We start from the raw sequence: 21,987 nt of genomic DNA on the forward strand, positions 1-21,987 counted from the left end.
CAATCTGTCTGACTGTGGATTGGTGGAGTCCAAACTCTTTAGAGATGGTTTTGTAACCTTTTCCAGCCTGATCAGCATCAACAACGCTTTGTCTGAGGTCCTCAGAAATCTCCTTTGTTCGTGCCATGATACACTTCCACAAACGTGTTGTGAAGATCAGACTTTGATAGATCCCTGTTCTTTAAATAAAACAGGGTGCCCACTCACACCTGATTGTCGTCCCATTGATTGAAAACACCTGACTCTAATTTCACCTTCAAATTAACTGCTAATCCTAGAGGTTCACATACTTTTGCCACTCACAGATATGTAATATTGGATCATTTTCCTCAATAAATGAATGACCAAGTATAATATTTTTGTCTCATTTGTTTAACTGGGTTCTCTTTATCTACTTTTAGGACTTGTGTGAAAATCTGATGAAGTTTTAGGTCATATTTATGCAGAAATATAGAAAAATCTAAAGGGTTCACAAACTTTCAAGCACCACTGTATATTTTAAGGTAACTTCATGTTGTGCTGTGAGGTTCTATGCACTTTAACTTTTGAACCAACAGGTGCATTTGGATAAGTAAAGCCTATTTTTCTGCATTTTTGTAGTCCTGGTAATCTTTTATATTGGTAAAGTTGTTTATAGGACCATTTCTCAGTGTCTTCGTTTTTTTTAATCAATAGTTTTTTAGTAATAACTTAATATTTAACATATCACTCAATTTAAATCACAAAAAGAGAAAATCGCAACAATTTCTCGCAACTTTCACTTCCTCCTGCAATGTAATCGCAACAAAAACCTAAAAAACACCGCGACTTTCATCGCAACCATTAAATACCATACAGGAGCCACACTGAATAATTAGACAACAACAATTAATCAGTGGAGGATATATATTCAAAGTTAATAATTTAAAAATGAAAATATATATAATTTTAATTTTCTGGTTTTCAATTTCTCATAAATAAATTAATGATTGATGGAGTCCAATTTTTTTCTGCAGTGAATAGATTTTTGTGTTAAAGTAATTCTGGTGAAATTAGTTTATTACAAATAGTTTGTGTTTTTTTTTTTTCTCAAATTTTTCTTTGGACAAGTCAACTTCACATTCGGGCAAGTAAATTTCCTTTCAACTTGCCCGAAGGACAAGTGGTTTCAAAAGTTAATGTAGAGCCCTGAAATATGAAACATATTTTGCTTTTTAATCCTTATTTGTTTGTCACATAATTCCAGATATGTTCCATGTGCTATTTCATAGTTTTGATGACTTCAGTGTTGCTCTACAATGGAGAAAATACAAAACACAGAAAAAACTATGAATCAGTGGGAGTGTTCAGTACCCTATTTTTTTTTTTGTACAAATTCTGTTATAGATGTGACAGACAAAAATTATAAAGGTGTGAATGCCACAGAAAGCCAGTTTCCTTATAAAATTATACAAACTGTACCAAAGATTACTCTTTTTTTTATTGTTAAGTAAAGGGTTGTCACTAAGTGGGTTGTTTATTTTATTAGGTTACTGCTCTTTAAAGCATTTTGTTTGCAGAAACATTATTTTTAAAATTATTTCATATTATTTAATTACATAATTGAAAAAAAAATATGTTTACAGCATTTCTTTGCATGTACCTAAGACTTTTTCAGTATGATACATGGATGAGATGGTGGTGCAGTGGTTAGCACTGTCACCTCAACTGTCGCCTTACAGCAAGAAGGTTCCTGGTTCGAACCGCTCGGCTGAGGGGGGCCTTTCTGTGTGGAGTTTGCATGTTCTCCCCGTGTTTGTATGGGTTTTAGGGGCTAAGGATCACTTGAGGAGTAGTACCTTTCCTAGTGGCCAATAGGCATCCTAGACTGGTCTCCCTACATCCAGTACCCTGTGAAGCGCAACACATGGTCACTCAAGAGCTGACCACACTAGCCTCTCCATGGTGAAGACCGACCGTGTGTCCTACTCGTGATGCCCGTTTCCATCGCAGAACACGGCGGCTCTTGGGGAGAAAACCCTGAAAACAAATCCCACCTCTCATTTTGGTGGCGCAACAAGTCTTCCCTGCGACCGTGTCAGCCCTGCTGTCCCGTCGAGCATCAGGGATTACTTGCCAAGGGACACTATGCCACGCCGCTTAAACTACGCTCAGACTGCACCCTGAAACTACCCATATCCGATTTTTTTGCCCATATGCGACCTGTATCCGATTTGTTATTGACAATCTGAACGACACAGATCCGATTTTTTCACATGCGACCCAGGCCGCTTGGATATGTGCTCCTAAATCCGATGCATATCCGATATTTTCACATGCGACTGCAGTCTGACCGGACAGGTCGCATTCATGCGACCTACACGTCATCAACAAGAGACAAACGTCACTATTCTGCGTTGGCTAATCCCGCCTCTTTGGTGGAAAACAATAACATTTGTACAGTTTTCAGAATTTAAATAGACTTTTATAGAATTGATCAAGCTAATGGTGTATTTGGTAGGGACCTGGATGTTGATCTGTTAGCCTGACTAAATAAAACAGTTTCTATAACTGATTTATAACTTAAACCATCCTGTATTACAAGATTATAAGATTGTTCTGGAAATTTCCAGTAATTTGACACCTTTGGTCTCATTAGCCGCCGCCACAAAAACCACATCGCCAGGTCTCGCCTCATCTCCATCGCAAACTGCACTGGTGTTTCTGCACCTTGAGCCAGCGCTGAGAGAAGTTGCAGAATTCAGCTGGCTATAAACAATCTAAATAAATATTTATAAAAATGTAGAAAAAGTTTATTAATATGGCGAAATAAATATGTGCAAATTATTAAGCCTGAATTAAGAGTTTGGTAATACAGCGGCCGTATCCCAAATGACTGCCTACTGAAGCTCGAGTGCACTATATAGAGTTTAAAAATCCATTACTTCCTAGTAACATGTAGTGCACTTATATAGAAATTAGAGAGACATTTAGGAGTCAACCCTCGTTACCAGGCTACACGATTTCATTTCAGTTCAGAAACAAAAACACACAAGAGACCTCACACTTTAACACTCATCTCATCTCATTATCTCTAGCCGCTTTATCCTTCTACAGGGTCGCAGGCAAGCTGGAGCCTATCCCAGCTGACTACGGGCGAAAGGCGGGGCACACCCTGGACAAGTCGCCAGGTCATCACAGGGCTGACACATAGACACAGACAACCATTCACACTCACATTCACACCTACGGTCAATTTAGAGTCACCAGTTAACCTAACCTGCATGTCTTTGGACTGTGGAGGAAACCGGAGCACCCGGAGGAAACCCACGCGGACACGGGGAGAACATGCAAACTCCACACAGAAAGGCCCTCGCCGACCACAGGGCTCGAACCCGGACCTTCTTGCTGTGAGGCGGCAGCGCTAACCACTACACCACCGTGCCGCCCCACTTTAACCAGATAATTAAACAAACAAACAAAAAATAAATCATTAAACATGAAGAGTGCGCTTTTTTTTTTTGTTTACGTATTACGTAGATGTGCTTATTACATGTCAATTTGCGCATGCGGGACACTTTTGGGTCGTTTTCCGTTCATATTGGAGATCGCATACAAGTCTCATATAATTGGTAATGTGAACGGCCTAACAAAAAAATCGGATTTCACAACAAATCGGATATGGGTCGTTTCAGGTTGCAGTCTGAACGTAGTGTTAGTGTCGACACTGCAGGCGCAGCCTTACCTTTCGGGCGTGAAACTGCATGGGTTTGCTCTAGTTTCCCCCACAGTCCAAAGACATGCAGTTAGACTAACTGGCTACTCTCAATTGTCCATGAACAAAAGCAGTGGAGCAGATTTCTGTTTTTTCATCTTAATTCTTGTTTGTGTCACAATAAAACAACAATGTGCACATTTAAAGTGGTCGGCATGTTGTGCAAATCAAATGGTGCTAACCCTCCAAAAATCCATTTGAATTCCAGCTTGTAATGCGACAAAACGGGACAAACATCAAGGGGGATGAATACTTTTGCAAGACACTGTATTCACTGTCTAAAAAAATTTTCAGGTAATGGTTTAAAAATTTACTTTAAAAATGCCTCATAAAGTCTAACTCTGTCATTTTAACAATCTACAATAGCTTTCCAAAAATGCTATGATTTTGTCGTTTCGGACAGGTTTGTTGAACATAGGGCTAGTTTCTGTACTGATTTTTTTTCAAGCAGACCTGTCAATCATGGGCAGGACACCTCTAATATTCTTGTGGCAAACATTCTGGTACATTATTGCAGTGGGAACATCTACTGATTCATTCACCCATCTAAGACAATGATGAATCATTCTTATATCCAGTATCGTGTGCACCTTTCATGTGCATCTGTAGTAAAGCGTGCACGCACACACACGCTGAAAAATGTGCTTCCTGCTGCATGAGTTAGCGTGTTCATTTCTGTAAACATGCTGTGTCGAGTGTTTAGATTTTTTTTACATCACCACTACACAGATTGCTCAAGTGCACGGCAGCACAAACAGATTCCACCCACAATGTGCATGTTCGTGCGCTGAGTAATGCAATCCTTACGCAGCTTCATGTGCGTAAGAGAGGAAGAAGGATTTTCCTTACTGTTGAAGAGGCGTGTCTGAGAACTACAATATCCCCACTTCATGTCCCGGTCGAAGTTATTGGTGAGGGAGCACCTGGAAGGGAGGAAGAGTCCAAATGGATGCATGTGACATTGTCAGAAGGCTAATTCAGTCAGACAGATGCAGCAGATGTAAATCTGAACAGGAAATGGAGCACTTTCCACCAATCTCACCAGTAACAGGCATGCCAATAATAAATAGAATAACAACAACAACAACAAAATGTTATTTAAGAAAGAAAAAACAAGAAATCATTCACCGAATGTGTCAGCGCTTTATAAAGGTCAATGAGTTTTCTGCCAGGGGTGGCACGGTGGTGTAGTGGTTAGCGCTGTCGCCTCACAGCAAGAAGGTCTGGGTTCGAGCCCCGTGGCCGGCGAGGGCCTTTCTGTGTGGAGTTTGCATGTTCTCCCCGTGTCCGCGTGGGTTTCCTCCGGGTGCTCCGGTTTCCCCCACAGTCCAAAGACATGCAAGTTAGGTTAACTGGTGACTCTAAATTGACCGTAGGTGTGAATGTGAGTGTGAATGGTTGTCTGTGTCTAATGGCCCTTTTCCACTACCCTTTTTCAGGTCACTTCAGCTCGCTTCAGCTCACTTCAGCCCGACACGGCTCGCGTTTCGACTATCTCAAAACAGCACGACTCAGCTCGCTTCAGCCCTGCTTAGCACCCAAAACTCGCACGGTTTTGGAGTGGGGCTGAAGGTAGCCAAACCGAGCCGAGTGAGGCTGGGGGCGTGAGCAGACACTCCCCTGTGCACTGATTGGTGAGGAGGAGTGTCCTCACATGCCCACACGCCCTGCGAGCACGCCGGGATCTGTAAACACCGTAAACCCGGAAGAAGAATAATTACGAATTACGAGAATTTCTGAAGCCTTATGCGCCTCGCCTCATCTATACGCTCTTGCCAGTATCTGTTGGCGTTGTCGGTGACAACAAGCCACAGCACCAAGACCAGCAACACTAACGACTCCATGTCCTCCATGTTTATTGTTTACTCTCCGGGTCGTGAGACTACCGCTTAAAAGATCACTGATGTCACTGTTTGCGCCGCTTAACGACATCACGTGACGTCCACCCACTTTCGCTAACTCCACCCAATGTGTCCACCCACTTCCAGCCAGCACGGTTCAGCGCGGTTGTAGTCGAAATGCAACTCCAACAGCCCCGCTCAGCCCGACTCAGCAAGGCACGGCTCAGCCCGACTCAGCCGCGTTTGTAGTGGAAAAGCGGCATATGTGTCAGCCCTGTGATGACCTGGCGACTTGTCCAGGGTGTACCCCGCCTTTCGCCTGTAGTCAGCTGGGATAGGCTCCAGCTTGCCTGCGACCCTGTAGGACAGGATAAAGCGGCTAGAGATAATGAGATGAGATGAGTTTTCCGCCACAGGAGACTTTTTTTTTGAGGATGGAGAACCTTTCAGTTTCACAGTAACATGACAAGTGTTTTTTTTTTTTTTGGTCAGACTAACTTCAACATAGAGAAGGAAAGAATAATAGTAATCGACTTTTCTGATGGAGGGCGGCATGGTGGTGTAGTGGTCAACACTGTTGCCTCACAGCAAGAAGATTCTGGGTTCAGGCCCAGTGGCCAACTGTGTGGAGTTTGCATGTTCTCCCCATGTCTGTGTGGGTTTCCTCCGGGTGCTCCGGTTTCCCCCAAAGACATGCAGGTTAGGTTAACTGGTGACTCTAAATTGACCGTAGGTGTGAATGTGAGTGTGAATGGTTGTTTGTCTCTGTGTGTCAGCCCTGCGATGACCTGGCGACTTGTCCAGGGTGTACCCCGCCTTTCGCCCGTAGTCAGCTGGGGGTTTGCCCGCAACCCTACACAGAATAAGTGGTTATGGATAATGGATGGATGGACTTGTCTGATGGATAAATGGATAAAAAGTATGACGAGTTCTTCACTAAGACATAAATAATTGTAATAATTGGCAAGCTGCTGTTGTGTGAGCAGAATAAACCACTATACATGACATGACATGATTATTGGAAAATAATCAACCAGCAGGTGGTAACAGTAACTCTCCTTTGTGTTATGTAATATCACACCACCCTGTCATAGATTATTTTCCTATACCAGCAAAGTCCTAAAGCGTTTTATTCCTAACATCATATACTACTATATTTAATAATCATACTGAGGCACTATTATTTTATGAGGTTTTTAAGTATAGTGGGATCCAAAAGTTTATACTGCATTCTTTTCTAATTTAACATAATTTTTATTTCAATTTATATTACTGACAACAACTTGTGTGAAAAGTAGATTTTTTTTTTTTTTAATTATTAACATGAATTTCAGACTTTCGTCGTACTTGGTTTGTCCCCGTTTTTGCTTTAATGATGGTGTGCACTTTAGCTGGCATGGAATCTACAAGTTTGTGCAAAACCTTCTGACCCATTTTACATCAAACCCATCAGAGTCATGAATACAGGCTTCAACTGGAAGAGCCCTTGTTAGAGTGCATACGTCTGCCAAGCCACATATTATCGACATCAAAATCAAATCAGTTCAACCCAGGATAATACTAAAGCTGTACACCAAATTTTATTCAAATCCGTTCACTACTTTTTGAGTTACGTTGGGAACAGACCCCCCCCCCAAAATAAAAAATCCTGGATCCGCATACATATCTGGATTTGAATCAAAATGTAATCAATTTGCTCCTTGGTCAATGGATCACCTTTCCTCAAAATTTCATCAAAATCTCATCTCATCTCATTATCTGTAGCTGCTTTATCCTGTTCTACAGGGTCGCAGGCAAGCTGGAGCCTATCCCAGCTGACTACGGGCGAAAGGCGGGGTACACCCTGGACAAGTCGCCAGGTCATCACAGGGCTGACACATAGACACAGACAACCATTCACACCTACGGTCAATTTAGAGTCACCAGTTAACCTAACCTGCACGTCTTTGGACTGTGGGGGAAACCGGAGCACCCGGAGGAAACCCACGCGGACACGGGGAGAACATGCAAACTCCGCACAGGAAGGCCCTCGCCGGCCACGGGGCTCGAACCCGGACCTTCTTGCTGTGAGGCAACAGCTCTAATCACTACACCACCATGCCGCCCTTCATCAAAATCCATTCAATAATTTTTGAGTTACATTTAGAACAAACAAAGAAACAACCAACCAACCGAGGTGAAAACATAACCTCCTCCAACAAAGCTCGCCGAGGTAATAAAAGAGATTAGACATGAGGGAAACTGATCTTTTATACAAAGCAGATAACATGGCCAATATCACAGATTTGCTTACGTTTAAATAAACTGAGTATTTGAACTTGTACTTTCTTTGTTTAAAATATTTCAAAATTATAAAACCTTTTGTAAACGACCCATTTTAAATGAAAAAAAAAAGAAATCCAGCTTTTCAGTGTATTCTTCTGCTCTACCTACCTCCTGTCCCAACTATAAATGATCCCATACACAACCATCATTCCACAGTCGGCTCATAGGCCGCATTAGATGGTATAACTGTATTGCTTGTGTGCAGTCTTACTGTTTATGGTGGGAAAGTTAACTTGAAGCAGACTTGGACAAGATGGGAACAACAACACATCTACAACTACCAAAGTACAAAACTCTGTATCCTTGACTTGCAAGTGACGTCAAACCAAAATAGAAACCTGGATGTCGGCCATGTTGGTGGATATACAAATGCAGAGTCAAGCGACATTCCACACAAAACATAGTCATGTGTGCGTGACTCACTTTGTACTCGTAACTGTGGCACGTTCTGATTTTTTAGAATTCTGTCCGTGATTCGGAAAGAGGGCGAAGAAACTCTGGGGCTTAGTACGGTACGGAGAGGAGACAAGCACGGCTGAACACCATCGGCAGGGCTGATCTAACAGAGGCTAAAACCAAAACAGCTCGTGTTTGCAGTAATCATTTTATCTCAGGTGAGATTCAAAAACTTTCTCGATAATCTCATGGAAGAATTTTATTTCGTGTTGCTAGAATCTTGCTATAAAATGAGCGTTCTCTTGTCGTGGTTCACTCGGTCGTTGTTATAGTTTTGTAATTATAAAATTATGTTATAATTTTAGAGTGGCTGACCTGAAATAAGTTGAAATGTGATTTGTGAGCCATAAAGCTAGAGACTTGTCAAAATTTCACACTTTGTCTGTTGTTTACACATAGACGTAAACTAAATGCAAAAGAAGCCCGAACTTACCCTTGCAAGTTTATAACTGCTTTGTCATTGTTGACTGGTTTAATTAATAAGGTATTTATTTACCCATCCAGAGACAAAGAAATTATAGGCTTCCATAGACTTACAAGCCTTCCTTTGAGATTTGTCGACCCACGAAGTCTGCCAAACCAGATAGAACGCGATATCTGGGTACTCGATGGTCGGTAGAAGCATCTTATCTTCAGAAAAATCTGACTTTTTAAAATAATATGGGTCAAAACCACACATATCTATCCTCTCTTTGTATCGAATCTTCGCTGGACTGTTCAAATCGTGGTAATACTGAGAAAATTCAGCATTGTTTACAGACACGCTTTCAGCGGCTGCCATCCTAGTTGCTTTGTATATCCACCATCATGACGGACACTCATGACGTAACACGTTTTGATCACGTGGCTGCAAGCAAGTCATCTATATATAGTGGATATAAAAAGTGTACACACCCTGTTAAAAGGATAGGTTTTTCTGATGTAAAAAAATGAAACCACGATAAATAATTTCAAAACTTTTCCCACCTTTAATGTGACCTATAACCTGTACAATTCAATTAAAAAAGCAAACAAATCTGTTTGGGAGAAAAACATAAAAAATAAAAACCATACAATAAGCTGGTTGCGTAAGTGTGCACACCCTTAAACTAATACTTTGTTGAAGCACCTTTTGATTTAATTACAGCATTCAGTCTTTTTGGATCGGAGTCTGTCAGCCTGCCACATCTAGACTTGGCAATATTTGCCCACTCTTCCTTGCAAAAGCGTTCCAAATCTGTCAGATTGCGAGGCATCTCTTGTGCACAGCCCTCTTCAGGTCACCCCACAGATTTTCAATTGGATTTAGGTCTGGGCTCTGGCTGGGCCGTTCCAAAACTTTTTTGGGGTCATTGTCATGCTGAAAGAGGAAATTCCTCTTCATCTTCAGCTTTCTAGCAGACACCTGAAGGTTTTGGGCCAAAATTGACTGGTATTTAGAACTGTTCATAATTCCCTCCACCTTGACTAAAGCCCCTGTTCCAGCTGAAGAAAAACAACCCCAAAACACGATGCTGCCACCACCATGCTTCACCGTGGGTATGGGGTTCTTCTGGTGATGCGCAGTGTTGTTTTTGCGCCAAACATACCTTTTGGAAATGTGGCCAAAAAGTTCAACCCTGGTTTCATCAGACCAGAACACATTTTCCCACACGCTTTTGGGAGAGTTGATGTTTTTTTTTTTTTTTTTTTGCAAAATTTAGCCAGGCCTGATGTTTTTCTTTGTAAGAAAAGGCTTCCGTCTTGTGACCCATAGTCCAGACATATGGAGAATATGGGAGATTGTTGTCACATGTAGTACACAACCAGTACTTGCCAGAAATTCCTGCAGCTCCTTCAGTGTTGCTGTCGGCCTCTCGGCAGCCTCCCTGACCAGTTTTCGTCTTGTCTTTTCATCGGTTTTGGAGGGACGTCCAGTTCTCGGTAATGTCAGTGTTGTCCCATATTTTCTCCACTTCTTGATGACTGTCTTCACTGTGCTCCATGGTATATCTAATGTCGTGGAAATGCTTTTGTCCCCGTCTCCTGACTGATCCCTTTCAACAATGAGATCCCTTTGATGCTTTGTAAGCTCTCTGGCTTTTGCTCGAGGATCCAACTGACTCAATGTCTGAACTTTATTTGGGGTGAATCCGTCATTTTAACTGATGGCAGGTGTGAACCCAAAAAGACTGAATGCTGTAATTAAATCAAAAGGTGCTTCAACAAAGTATTAGTTTAAGGGTGTGCACACTTATGCAACCAGCTTATACTTTTTTTATTTTTTATGTTTTTCCCCCGAACAGATTTGTTTTTCAGTTGAATTGTACAGGTTATAGGTCACATTAAAGGTGGGAAAAGTTTTGAAATTATTTATCATGGTTTCATTTTTTTTTACATCAGAAAAGCCAATCATTTTAATGGGGTGTGTACACTTTTTATATCCACTGTACAGAACTTGCTGTAGTTTCCGAAGGGGGAAAAAAAAGCTGATGAAAGCAGTCATGGCTATTGCTAACTGCACTAAACCAAAGGTATTTTCATGTCTTCAAACATGGTTATGCCTAAGCTTAAGAAGGACTCTTGCTGGTTAACAGCAATTATAGTAATTCAGCTAACAAGAGCAAAATTATCAGCAAGGTTTTGCTATCTAACAAACCTCACTGTCTAATCGTGAAACCTTTCTAGCTGTCTTTGTTTGATTCAAAACCAAGCACTATTTTAGATCCTATCTGTACTTTTAGTACTTTTATAAACTCAAAACAAAATGAATGTGAATCAGCAGACATGTTTTGATGACCAAACTTTGGCATTAGGTAACTGCAGACATTTAAACTCAACCACAAGCCAAATGACAAGCAATAACAGACTATACCAAGGGAAAAAAAAAAAATCACTAACAATCAGCATAACTGGTATGATGGCTCATGCTAGTGTTTATAACATTCAGTTTTAGTTTAAGTTTGACTGTAGTAACAGTCATAAACAGCTAATCGGATACAGGTTTGGGAGATGTGAGTTGCATTATACGGTACAGTATATTATATGTGACCAGCTTGGGAAAACACGAAATAACGCAACACTGTTGGCTTCAAGGAATGCAGACATCACTGGTTTGAAGCGCAATGATTCAGTGGTTACAGAATTGCGTTCCGTTTTAATCCCTTAGGTGGCTTTTAAACTAGTGACGTGTCATACTGAAGACTATTAGCAAAGGCTTTCTACTTACCACAACAACCATCTACACTCACACACCTATATCCCTCCAAACACTGCTGTCCAGAGTGTTCAGGGATTAGTCACCCAAACCAGAAGTGCTGTATTTGGATCAATTTATATCTCCGATTCATACACTACCGTTCAAAAGTTTGGGGTCACTTTGAAATGTCCTTCTTTTTGAAAGAAAAGCACTGTTCTTTTCAATGAAGATCACTTTAAACTAATCAGAAATCCACTCTATACATTGCTAATGTGCTAAATGACTATTCTAGCTGCAAATGTCTGGTTTTTGGTGCAATATCTCCATAGGTGTATAGAGGCCCATTTCCAGCAACTCTCACTCCAGTGTTCTAATGGTACAATGTGTTTGCTCATTGCCTCAGAAGGCTAATGGATGATTAGAAAACCCTTGTACAATCATGTTAGCACAGCTGAAAACAGTTGAGCTCTTTAGAGAAGCTATAAAACTGACCTTCCTTTGAGCAGATTGAGTTTCTGGAGCATCACATTTGTGGGGTCGATTAAATGCTCAAAATGGCCAGAAAAATGTCTCGACTAGATTTTCTATTCATTTGACAACTTATGGTGGTAAATAAAAGTGTGACTTTTCATGGAAAACACAAAATTGTCTGGGTGACCCCAAACTTTTGAACGGTAGTGTATTTCCAAATGTGGTTGGTATAAATACGCTAGCAGGGCTGCCTATTATAGGGCTGCCTATAATAATAATAATAATAATAATAATAATAATAATGTTTCATTTCTGACATCAGTTTATTTGCTGCTTTTAACTATCCTAATGTGGAATATTTCAGACTTTTGTGAAGTCAATTGCAATAGAACCACATATTCTTGTCGGAAAAACACACAGAATGGAATGAAGAAGCAAAGCTTGGGCTGATTTCTTTCTAGCCTAGACTGTAAATGCTTTGCAGCCATTCGGTGACAGTCATTTCAAGTGTATACACGGAGTAAAACACTCCATCAAGCTGATCTGAATTGATGCTGAAAAATATCAGAAAAGTTCACTCGACATGGTATCAGAATGTAGTATGAAGCTGGTATGTACTGTTGCTGCTAGTTAAAGTGGGGTCCTTTCATGGGCTATGCTCATTTATGGAAGAACAATGAAAAACATGGACAGTGAACATAAATGAATGAGCACATGCCCTGTGCTTGTGGGGTTTATCAACATGGTTCCCATCCAAAGACTGAGAAAAACAAGAAAGACGTGTCTGCATTATCCAAAGCCCGAAATTTTGGGGCTAGTTTTAGGTCTTTTAGATGTACACCCATCCACCTGCTGTTTTCTGCAGTTCTCTAATCAGCCGATCCCTTGACAGCAGCACAATGCATCAAATCATGCAGATACAAATCAAGAGCTTCGGTTAATGTTCACTTCAAACATCAGAATGGGAAAAATTGTGATCTCAAAGTGTGACTTTCACTGTGGCATGGCTGTTGGTTTGAGCCAGATGGACTGGTTTGAGTATTTCAGAAACTGCTGATCTCCTGGGGTTTTCACACACAACAGTCTCTAGAGTTTACACATAATGGTGCGAAAAACAAAAATCATTGAGGGAGAGACAGTACTGTGGGTGGAAATGTCTTCTTGATAAAAGACATCAGAGGAAAATGGACAGATTGGTTCGAGCTTTTTTGCCCGGAAGGATATAGCAACTCATAGCAACTCTTTACAACCGTGATGAGCAGAACAGCATCTCAGCATGCAACAGCAGAAGACCACACTGGGTTCCACTCCTGCAGCCAAGAACAGGAATCTTAGAATCAACAACAAGTTCCTATTAAAGTGGCCAGTGAGTGTAGTTGAGTAGGAATTTTGTGGAGACCTGGAAACCCTGACCACTACCTTCAGTCCTTTCAAGCTTCCAAGTGTGAAGTCTACACTTGCTTGCACTCAAGACTCTGCTTCCCAGAATTCACAACGGCTTTCAAACATGGCAGCCACTGATTACGACACCCACCCTGCACTTCACCACTCACAGTCTCCTGACTGCACACACATGGACTCCATTACCACATCACGCTATTTAAGGACTCTCATGGCACTATGCCTTTGCTAAATACACACTTAGTTACTGTTGGTCTGATTTGACCAAGCCTTTGATTCCTTGCACTGTTTATCTGGTTTTGAATTTGTTTGTATTTGGGGATTTTGTTCTTTTGCCTCTGCCTTTGATACCCTGTTTGTGTCTCTCCTCATCATTGCCTGTTTTTGACTCTGCCTTTTGCCTAATGATTTGGGTTTGTGGGGCGGCACGGTGGTGTAGTGGTTAGCACTGTAGCCTCACAGCAAGAAGGTCCTGGGTTCGAGCCCAGTGGCCGATGAGGGCCTTTCTGTGTGGAGTTTGCATGTTCTCCCTGTGTCTGTGTGGGTTTCCTCCGGGTGCTCCGGTTTCCCCCACAGTCCAAAGACATGCAGGTTAGGCTAATTGGTGGCTCTAAATTGACTGTAGGTGTGAATGGTTGTGTGTCTCTATGTGTCAGCCCTGCGATGACCTGGCAACTTGTCCAGGGTGTACCCCGCCCATAATCAGCTGGGATAGGCTCCAGCTTGCCCGCGACCCTGCACAGGATAAGCGGTAATGGATGGATGGATTTGGATTTGTCTGCCTGTTTGCCTCATTAAACACCATTCTGCTTTTACATCTGTCTATCGCCGGCATAATTGACCCCAACGTAAAGCCCTGACATTTTTGTTTTATCCTGTGGGATCCCAGTCCAAATACACACATGAGCAGTGCCTCTTCTATTTGAATTTGTATTTACTGAGCATGCATTACCTGTTTAAACTGAATAATGTATTCATATTAAGTTATATCCCTAGTGTGGAATGTTGTGATAACATTAGGTAGCTGTTTCATTCATTCATTCATTTTCAGTAATCACTTTAGCATTATTTTGCTGTAATGATCCTCCTAAAAAGCCAACATACCGTAAACCTCATGAGATTTTGCGGACTAAAAGAAGCAGAAGGTCTCTTTTTGGTTACTAAGGTTAACTTGCATAAAAAAAAAAAAAAACACGCATGTGTGTCATGTATGAAGTAGAATAACTCACCACTGTCTGCCAGAACTCAGTGCAATGCACTGATGATAAACAGTCCCACCCAATCTGAATGGAAACTTACACTCCCTACCCTCTATGGTGAGGACTGAAACAAAAACACGCACAGAACACCTTCTGACATTACAAGACAAGATGAAACATATCCAAAAGCATCACATATTTTTTAATTATTAACATCCATTAATGACAAATCGCTAGCACTGTACACGTCACCATGGCACTACATCACAGTGCAAACTGAAAGCCCAGCACTGTTCCGGCAAGATCTAAAATCTTTAACTTTATCAATCTTTAACTGAATTCAAATGCGTTCTTTTTTCAAGCAGCCACCATACCTTTTTGACCTGCAGTGACTGACTGCGTGGAGATAAAGATCTCAATCCCAGGAGGCTGCTTGCGCTTCAGTGTGGACAGAAAGAAAAAAAAAAAAACTTCAATCAAAATTACATAAAAATTCATTCTCTTAAAGCTTCTGTGGTTACTAGTACTGTAAACATGCAGGGTACAAATAACCACATCTTTCTGAAACAATCTTACTTTTAAATGTTTCATCGGGATCAGTAATACCGATCAAAGTAATACCGATCAGTAATAAAGATCATCAAAGTAATACCGATCAGTAATAAAGATCATCAAAGTAATACCAATCAGTAATACCGATCATCAAAGTAATACCGATCAGTAATACCGATCATCAAAGATTCAATCAAAAAGACTCATTTGGCATTTGATGCACACTGGTTCACAATTAAACTGAGGATAATCACACTTAAAACTAGAAGGGCACTCGGTAGAGTGTATACCTCCGCCAAGCCATATGTTATCAACATCAAAATCAAATCACTTGATCCTCGGATAATGCTAAAGCTGTACACCAAATTTCATCCAAATCCGTTCGCTACTTTTTGACTTATATTGGGAACAGGCAAAGAAATCCTGGATCTACATATCCGTACACTACCGTTCAAAAGTTTGGGGTCACTTTGAAATGTCCTTATTTTTGAAAGAAAAGCACTGTTCTTTTCAATGAAGATCACGTTAAACTAATCAGAAATCCACTCTATACATTGCTAATGTGCTAAATGACTATTCTAGCTGCAAATGTCTGGTTTTTGGTGCAATATCTCCATAGGTGTATAGAGGCCCATTTCCAGCAACTCTCACTCCAGTGTTCTAATGGTACAATGTGTTGCTCATTGCCTCAGAAGGCTAATGGATGATTAGAAAACCCTTGTACAATCATGTTAGCACAGCTGAAAACAGTTGAGCTCTTTAGAGAAGCTATAAAACTGACCTTCCTTTGAGCAGATTGAGTTTCTGGAGCATCACATTTGTGGGGTCGATTAAATGCTCAAAATGACCAGAAAAATGTCTTGACTATATTTTCTATTCATTTTACAACTTATGGTGGTAAATAAAAGTGTGACTTTTCATGGAAAACACAAAATTGTCTGGGTGACCCCAAACTTTTGAACGGTAGTGTACATATCCAGATCCTGGATCAAAATCTAATCATTTGTTCCTTGTGCCGTGGCTCACCTTTCCTCAAAATTTCATCAAAATCTGTTCACTACTTTTTGAGTTATGTTGGGAACAAACAAACAAACGGAGGTGAAAACATAACCTCCTCCAACACAGTTGGTGGAGGTAAATATACGAAGGCATTAAAGGGCTGATGACACGAACATGACTCTATGCAATTTCTTAAATAAACTATACAACATGGCAAACATGTTAGATTTCTGTTATAATTACGTGAAAAGAAGCTGTTGTTACGCGAATATCCAACTTTTAATTGCACAGCGCAAGAAAACTGGGTCTGTGGCTCGCGGCCATGTTGTGACGTCAGCGGGAGAACACGCTGCGGTTCACTGGCTGTTCTACTCTGATTCTACTCAATGGAAATGGCGCATGAAAACACCGGTGAACTCTCTAGTGCTAGCTCTTCCTCTTCTGGGAGTCTAGAATTGTGTTGATCTCTTCCGAATAGAATCTATGATAGCCTACCCTCTTTACCCTTTGCCTCTCGTTGCTAGGCGGCAGTTACATGAAAGCCGCAAGCTTTCACAAGCAAATACATGACTGATATCACACCGACTTTATGATTACATTTATGATTATCATGTAGAATCTATAGCTCTACGTACCTTTATCTTATGTCGTTTCACAACACATGTTCTGACAGGAGGACTGTCTTTGGATCCGGCATAGCTACTAGTAGACCCCCTCCGGAATACTGGCAGTGTTGCCAGATTGGGAGGAATCCCGCCCAGTTGGGCGGTTTCAAGTGCATTTTGGTGGGTTTTGGACATATTTTGGGCTGGAAAACTTCAGCAGTATCTGGCAACACTGTGTAGGCACTGCTGATGGTAGTAACACACGTTTGTGCTGAACTGAACACCCAAGAGATTCTTTTAAGCTGGGAAGGGTGTCAAAACAATCCAAATCGAAGTGTTCAGAGCACAGGATGGATGTTGGTGAGGGCTCCCACTTGTCACGAGTGTGCCTGACTTGCTTCACCCACTTCGCATGCAGCTCGGGATCTCTGGGAAACTTGAATAAACTTACCCCATCCTTGTGGGTTTTGGAGCAAAAGCCGGCAACACAACACGAAGGCATAATAACTAATATATATATATATATATATATATATATATATATATATATATATATATATATATATATATATATATATAAAATGTATAATAATAATACTAATAATGATAAACTGAACACCTGTCGCGTCAACAACAAACTGGTAAGTTAGGAGGAAGGTTCTTTCGCTGACGTCATATAGCTCCTCCTCCTCTTTCGTCTCCTGGGTGCTGCAGCCCTGCCAAATTTGCCCAAATAGCCGCGTTTTTTATCATAACTTGTAAAATATAGGCGCCTTCGTGAATTAATATATGGATCATCGGGAATTACTTTTTATGTTATAAAACATCGCCAAAGATGTCAAAAACGTGTCATCAGCACTTTAAATAAGCTGTTGTTACACTGAGCCGAACACTACAGTCGCTAAACAACAGCATGATTAGGTTTAAGATTGTATCCTGGTACGTCATTTGTATATCACTTAGGATAAAAGCATCTACCAAATGAGTAAAATGTAAATGGAGTTAAATGACATTTATCTATATAACCCAGAGAAATAGTCACTTCCACTACTTTATTAGGGTTCGAATGGATCCTTTCAGAAGGTTGACACCCTGGTTGACGTGAGTTCTTGAGATTTACCCAGTTTCAACACATTTTTTTGTTCCTTTCCTGACACAAAAACACTCATTTATGCATATATAACAATCATTTCTTTTGACTAATAAAGTAACAGGTTAATATTTTATTAACCCATACACTCACTGGCCACTTTATTAGAAGCAAACACCCATCCACCTGCTGTTTTATGCGGTTATCTAATCAGCCGATCCCTTGACAGCAGCACGATGCATAAAATCATGCAGATACAAATCAAGAGCTTCAGTTAATGTTCACTTCAAACATCAGAACGGGAAAAATTGTGATCTCTGTGACGTTCTTGGTGCCAGATGAACTGGTCTGAGTATTTCCGAAACTGCTGATCTCCTGGTGTTTTCACACCCAACAGTTTACACAGAATGGTGCAAAAACCAAAAAGCTTTTTTAAGAGCGACAGTTCTGTGGGTGGAAACGTCTTGCTGATAAGAGAGATCAGAGGAAAATGGACAGATTGGCTCAAGCCTTTTTTCCAGAAAGGATATAGTAACTCATAGCAACTCCTAACAACCATGGTGAGCAGAAAAGCATCTCACCATACAACAGCAGAAGATCAAATTGGGTTCCACTCCTGCAGCCAAGAACAGGAATTTGAGAATCAAGAACAAGTTCCTATTAAAGTGGCCGGTGAGTGTACATCATGGTAGAAATGGTAGTCTTTACCCAACATGTGACACACATCACTCCTGTGGTAAACTAATGGTCCTCCATACCATCTGTAACACTAGACTACATATATTCATGCTAATAAACTGAACACTCAGGTTCAATCTAAAACCCTTGGGTTCTTTGATTTCTCCCTGTGGATGAAACCTTAGAGTACAGTATAACCTTACAATAGAGGTTTCTAGGAAGAATTTAAGAAAAGCTTTCATGTGACCTCCTTAAGAAATTATTCCACTTCGAACCTTATTCATACAAAATAGTTTCTAAAAAGAACCCTTGAAGGCTGTGTTAAAGATACAGGTTACTTAAACTGTGAGATAATAACGACTTTGGATGAGCAGTAAAGCTTTTTATAGAGAAAGTTTACAAAGATAAAGGTAAATGTTGTTAACAGTTAGCCCTTTTGAGGAACTCTTGAAGAATGTTGGAAGTGTAGATGCGGGGGGGGCTTAAAGTCTTGAAAGGTTAAAGAATATAACTTGTTCCCACAAGTTAAAAATTTTAAATGAAACTAAATCCTATGGAGCTCTTAAGGTCCTGAAAGGTGATTTATTTTTTTTTATCTTGTGCACAAAAGATAATAACTTGTTTCCACAACCTAATAACTTGTGCTTACAAGATAAAGATAATCTTTCAGGACTTTAGGTGCTCCATAAGTTATTATCTTGTGTGCTCAAGATAATTGTGTTGTGCTCAGAAGATAATTATGTTCTGAAGACAAGATAATAAGTTATAGAGCCCCTAAAGTCCTGAAAGATGGTTTTTTTTTAAATCTTATCCACATAATTTATTATATTGTGGGAACAAGTTATTACTTTGAGCTCACAACTTAATTATCTTCTGAGCACAACACAATTATCTCGTGCACACAAGATAATAACTTATAGAGCACTTAAAGTCCTGAAGAGTGTTTTTTTAATCTTATCCACATAATTTATTATCATATGGGAACAAGTTATTATCTTGTCCTCACAACGTTATTATTTTCTGAGCACAACATAATTATCTCATGCACACAAGATAATAACTTATGGAGCACTTAAAGTCCTGAAAGGTGCTTTTTTTTTATCTTATCCATATAATTTATTATTTTGTCCTCACAACTTAATTATCTTCTGAGCACAACATAATTATCTCGTGCACACAAGATAATAACTTATGGATCACTTAAAGTCCTGAAAGGTGTTTTTTTTAAATCTTATCCACATAATTTATTCTCTTGTGGGAACAAGTTATTATCTTGTCCTTACAACTTAAGTATCTTCTGAGCACAACATAATTATCTTGTGCACGCAAGATAATAACTTGAGCCCCTAAAGTCCTGAAAAATGATTTTTTAAAAATCTTGTAAGCACAAGTTCTTATGTTGTGAAAACAAGTTAATTATCTTCTGAGCACAACATAATTATCTCGTGCACACAAGATAATAACTTACAGAGCCCCTAAAATCCTGAAAGGTGTTTTTTTTTCTTATCCACATAATAAATTATCTTGTGGGAACAAGTTAATTATCTTTTGAGCACAACATAATTATATCATGCATGCAAGATAATAACTTACAGAGCCCCTAATGTCCTGAAAGGTGTTTTTTTTTAAATCTTATCCTCATAATTTATTATCTTGTGGGAACAAGTTATCTTGTCCTCAGAACTTAATTATCTTCTGAGCAAAACATAATTATCTCGTGCACACAAGACAATAACTTAAAGAGCCCCTAAAGTCCTGAAAGATCATCTCATCTCATTATCTCTAGCCGCTTTATCCTGTTCTACAGGGTCGCAGGCAAGCTGGAGCCTATCCCAGCTGACTACGGGCGAAAGGCGGGGTACACCCTGGACAAGTCGCCAGGTCATCACAGGGCTGACACATAGACACAGACAACCATTCACACTCACATTCACACCTACGGTCAATTTAGAGTCACCAGTTAACCTAACCTGCATGTCTTTGGACTGTGGGGGAAACCGGAGCACCCGGAGGAAACCCACGCGGACACGGGGAGAACATGCAAACTCTGCACAGAAAGGCCCTCGCCGGCCACGGGGCTTGAACCCGGACCTTCTTGCTGTGAGGTGACAACACTAACCACTACACCACCGTGCCACCCGTCCTGAAAAATGTTTTTTTTTTAATGTTGTGAAAACAAGCTATTATCTTGTGCTCAGAACATAATTATCTCGTGCACAAAATACTGTAGGTTTAGGACTTTTGGTGCTCAGTATGTTACTATCTTGTCCACACAAGATAATTATGTTGTGAGGACAAGATGCTGTAAATAATTTGTGTGGACAAGATAAAACAAAACAAAACAAAAAAAACTTCCCCTTTCAGGACTATCAGTGCTCAGTAAGTTATTTTCTTGTCCACACAATTATGATAATTAATATGTTGTGAGCATAAGATTTAAAATAAATAAATAAAATAAAATAATAAAATCACTTTTCGGTCAGGGCTCCCTGAAACCCACAGGTGTTGCAGTTCGAGTCCCCCCAGGTGAGCTTTCCCCCTTCAGGTTATTTGCCGCCACTTACCGTTCGAACACCGCACGCGCCGCGCTGCAGCGTCAAACACGTGAGGCACGAGACGAAAAGTCGCGCCAGCACCGACCACTCGAGGACGACCATTCCTGCTGCGTCTCCGGCTGATACTGAGAGAGAGAGAGAGAGAGAGAGAGTGTGTGAGAGAGAGAGAGAGAGAGAGAGAGTTGTGTTAAACGCTTGCGTCATTTTGGCAGGAGACTCCTGGAAAAGTCCTGTCAGCGTGTCTGGGAACCTCAATGGACCGGCCGCTTTTACACCAGCGTTTCCTAATATTATGTCAAAGCACACACCTGAGCTGTAACCCACACTAACACACCGCCTGATGTGGCGTGCTGTTCTGGAGCCGCTATGCGGTTTCACTTCAGGTGTTGTTATATTTGACACAGGCCACTACACGGTCAGGTAACACGTGGGTTGCGACCAGCTCCTGGGTTGCCAAAACCGCCTGAATCCCTCAGAAATGGGCATTTTCTCATCTCATCTCATTATCTCTAGCCGCTTTATCCTTCTACAGGGTCGCAGGCAAGCTGGAGCCTATCCCAGCTGACTACGGGCGAAAGGCGGGGTACACCCTGGACAAGTCGCCAGGTCATCACAGGGCTGACACAGACACAGACAACCATTCACACTCACATTCACACCTACGCTCAATTTAGAGTCACCAGTTAACCTAACCTGCATGTCTTTGGACTGTGGGGGAAACCGGAGCACCCGGAGGAAACCCACGCGGACACGGGGAGAACATGCAAACTCCGCACAGAAAGGCCCTTGCCGGCCACGGGGCTCGAACCCGGACCTTCTTGCTGTGAGGCGACAGCGCTAACCACCAGGGGCGCAGATACGTTTTTTGAACTGGGGGGGACAAAAAACTGGGGGGGACAAAGCTGCCAGCAAACCAACCCCGATA

At 41.0% G+C, this 21,987-nt stretch overlaps 1 protein-coding gene across 2 annotated transcripts in view; it reads right to left on the minus strand.

Annotated features, from left to right (window-relative positions):
- LOC132883408 (hepatocyte growth factor activator) overlaps positions 1–21,413 on the minus strand; it is a 73,989-nt gene extending 52,576 nt beyond the window's left edge. Inside the window, exons 1-5 of one of the 2 annotated variants that reach the window (XM_060917016.1) lie at positions 21,371–21,413; positions 21,072–21,187; positions 14,958–15,021; positions 14,614–14,707; positions 4,583–4,656 (exon numbers count right to left, since the gene is read on the minus strand). In XM_060917016.1, coding sequence (XP_060772999.1) covers positions 4,583–4,656; positions 14,614–14,707; positions 14,958–15,021; positions 21,072–21,164 — 325 coding nt within the window. In that variant the 5' untranslated portion in view covers positions 21,165–21,187; positions 21,371–21,413. Of the gene's footprint in view, positions 1–4,582; positions 4,657–14,613; positions 14,708–14,957; positions 15,022–21,071; positions 21,188–21,370 lie in introns of those variants that run through there. The other variant, XM_060917019.1, reaches the window with a different exon arrangement.
- Positions 21,414–21,987: the final 574 nt, after the last annotated feature.

Source organism: Neoarius graeffei, chromosome 3 (assembly GCF_027579695.1).
Source record: "Neoarius graeffei isolate fNeoGra1 chromosome 3, fNeoGra1.pri, whole genome shotgun sequence".
NCBI classification, from domain to species: domain Eukaryota; kingdom Metazoa; phylum Chordata; class Actinopteri; order Siluriformes; family Ariidae; genus Neoarius; species Neoarius graeffei.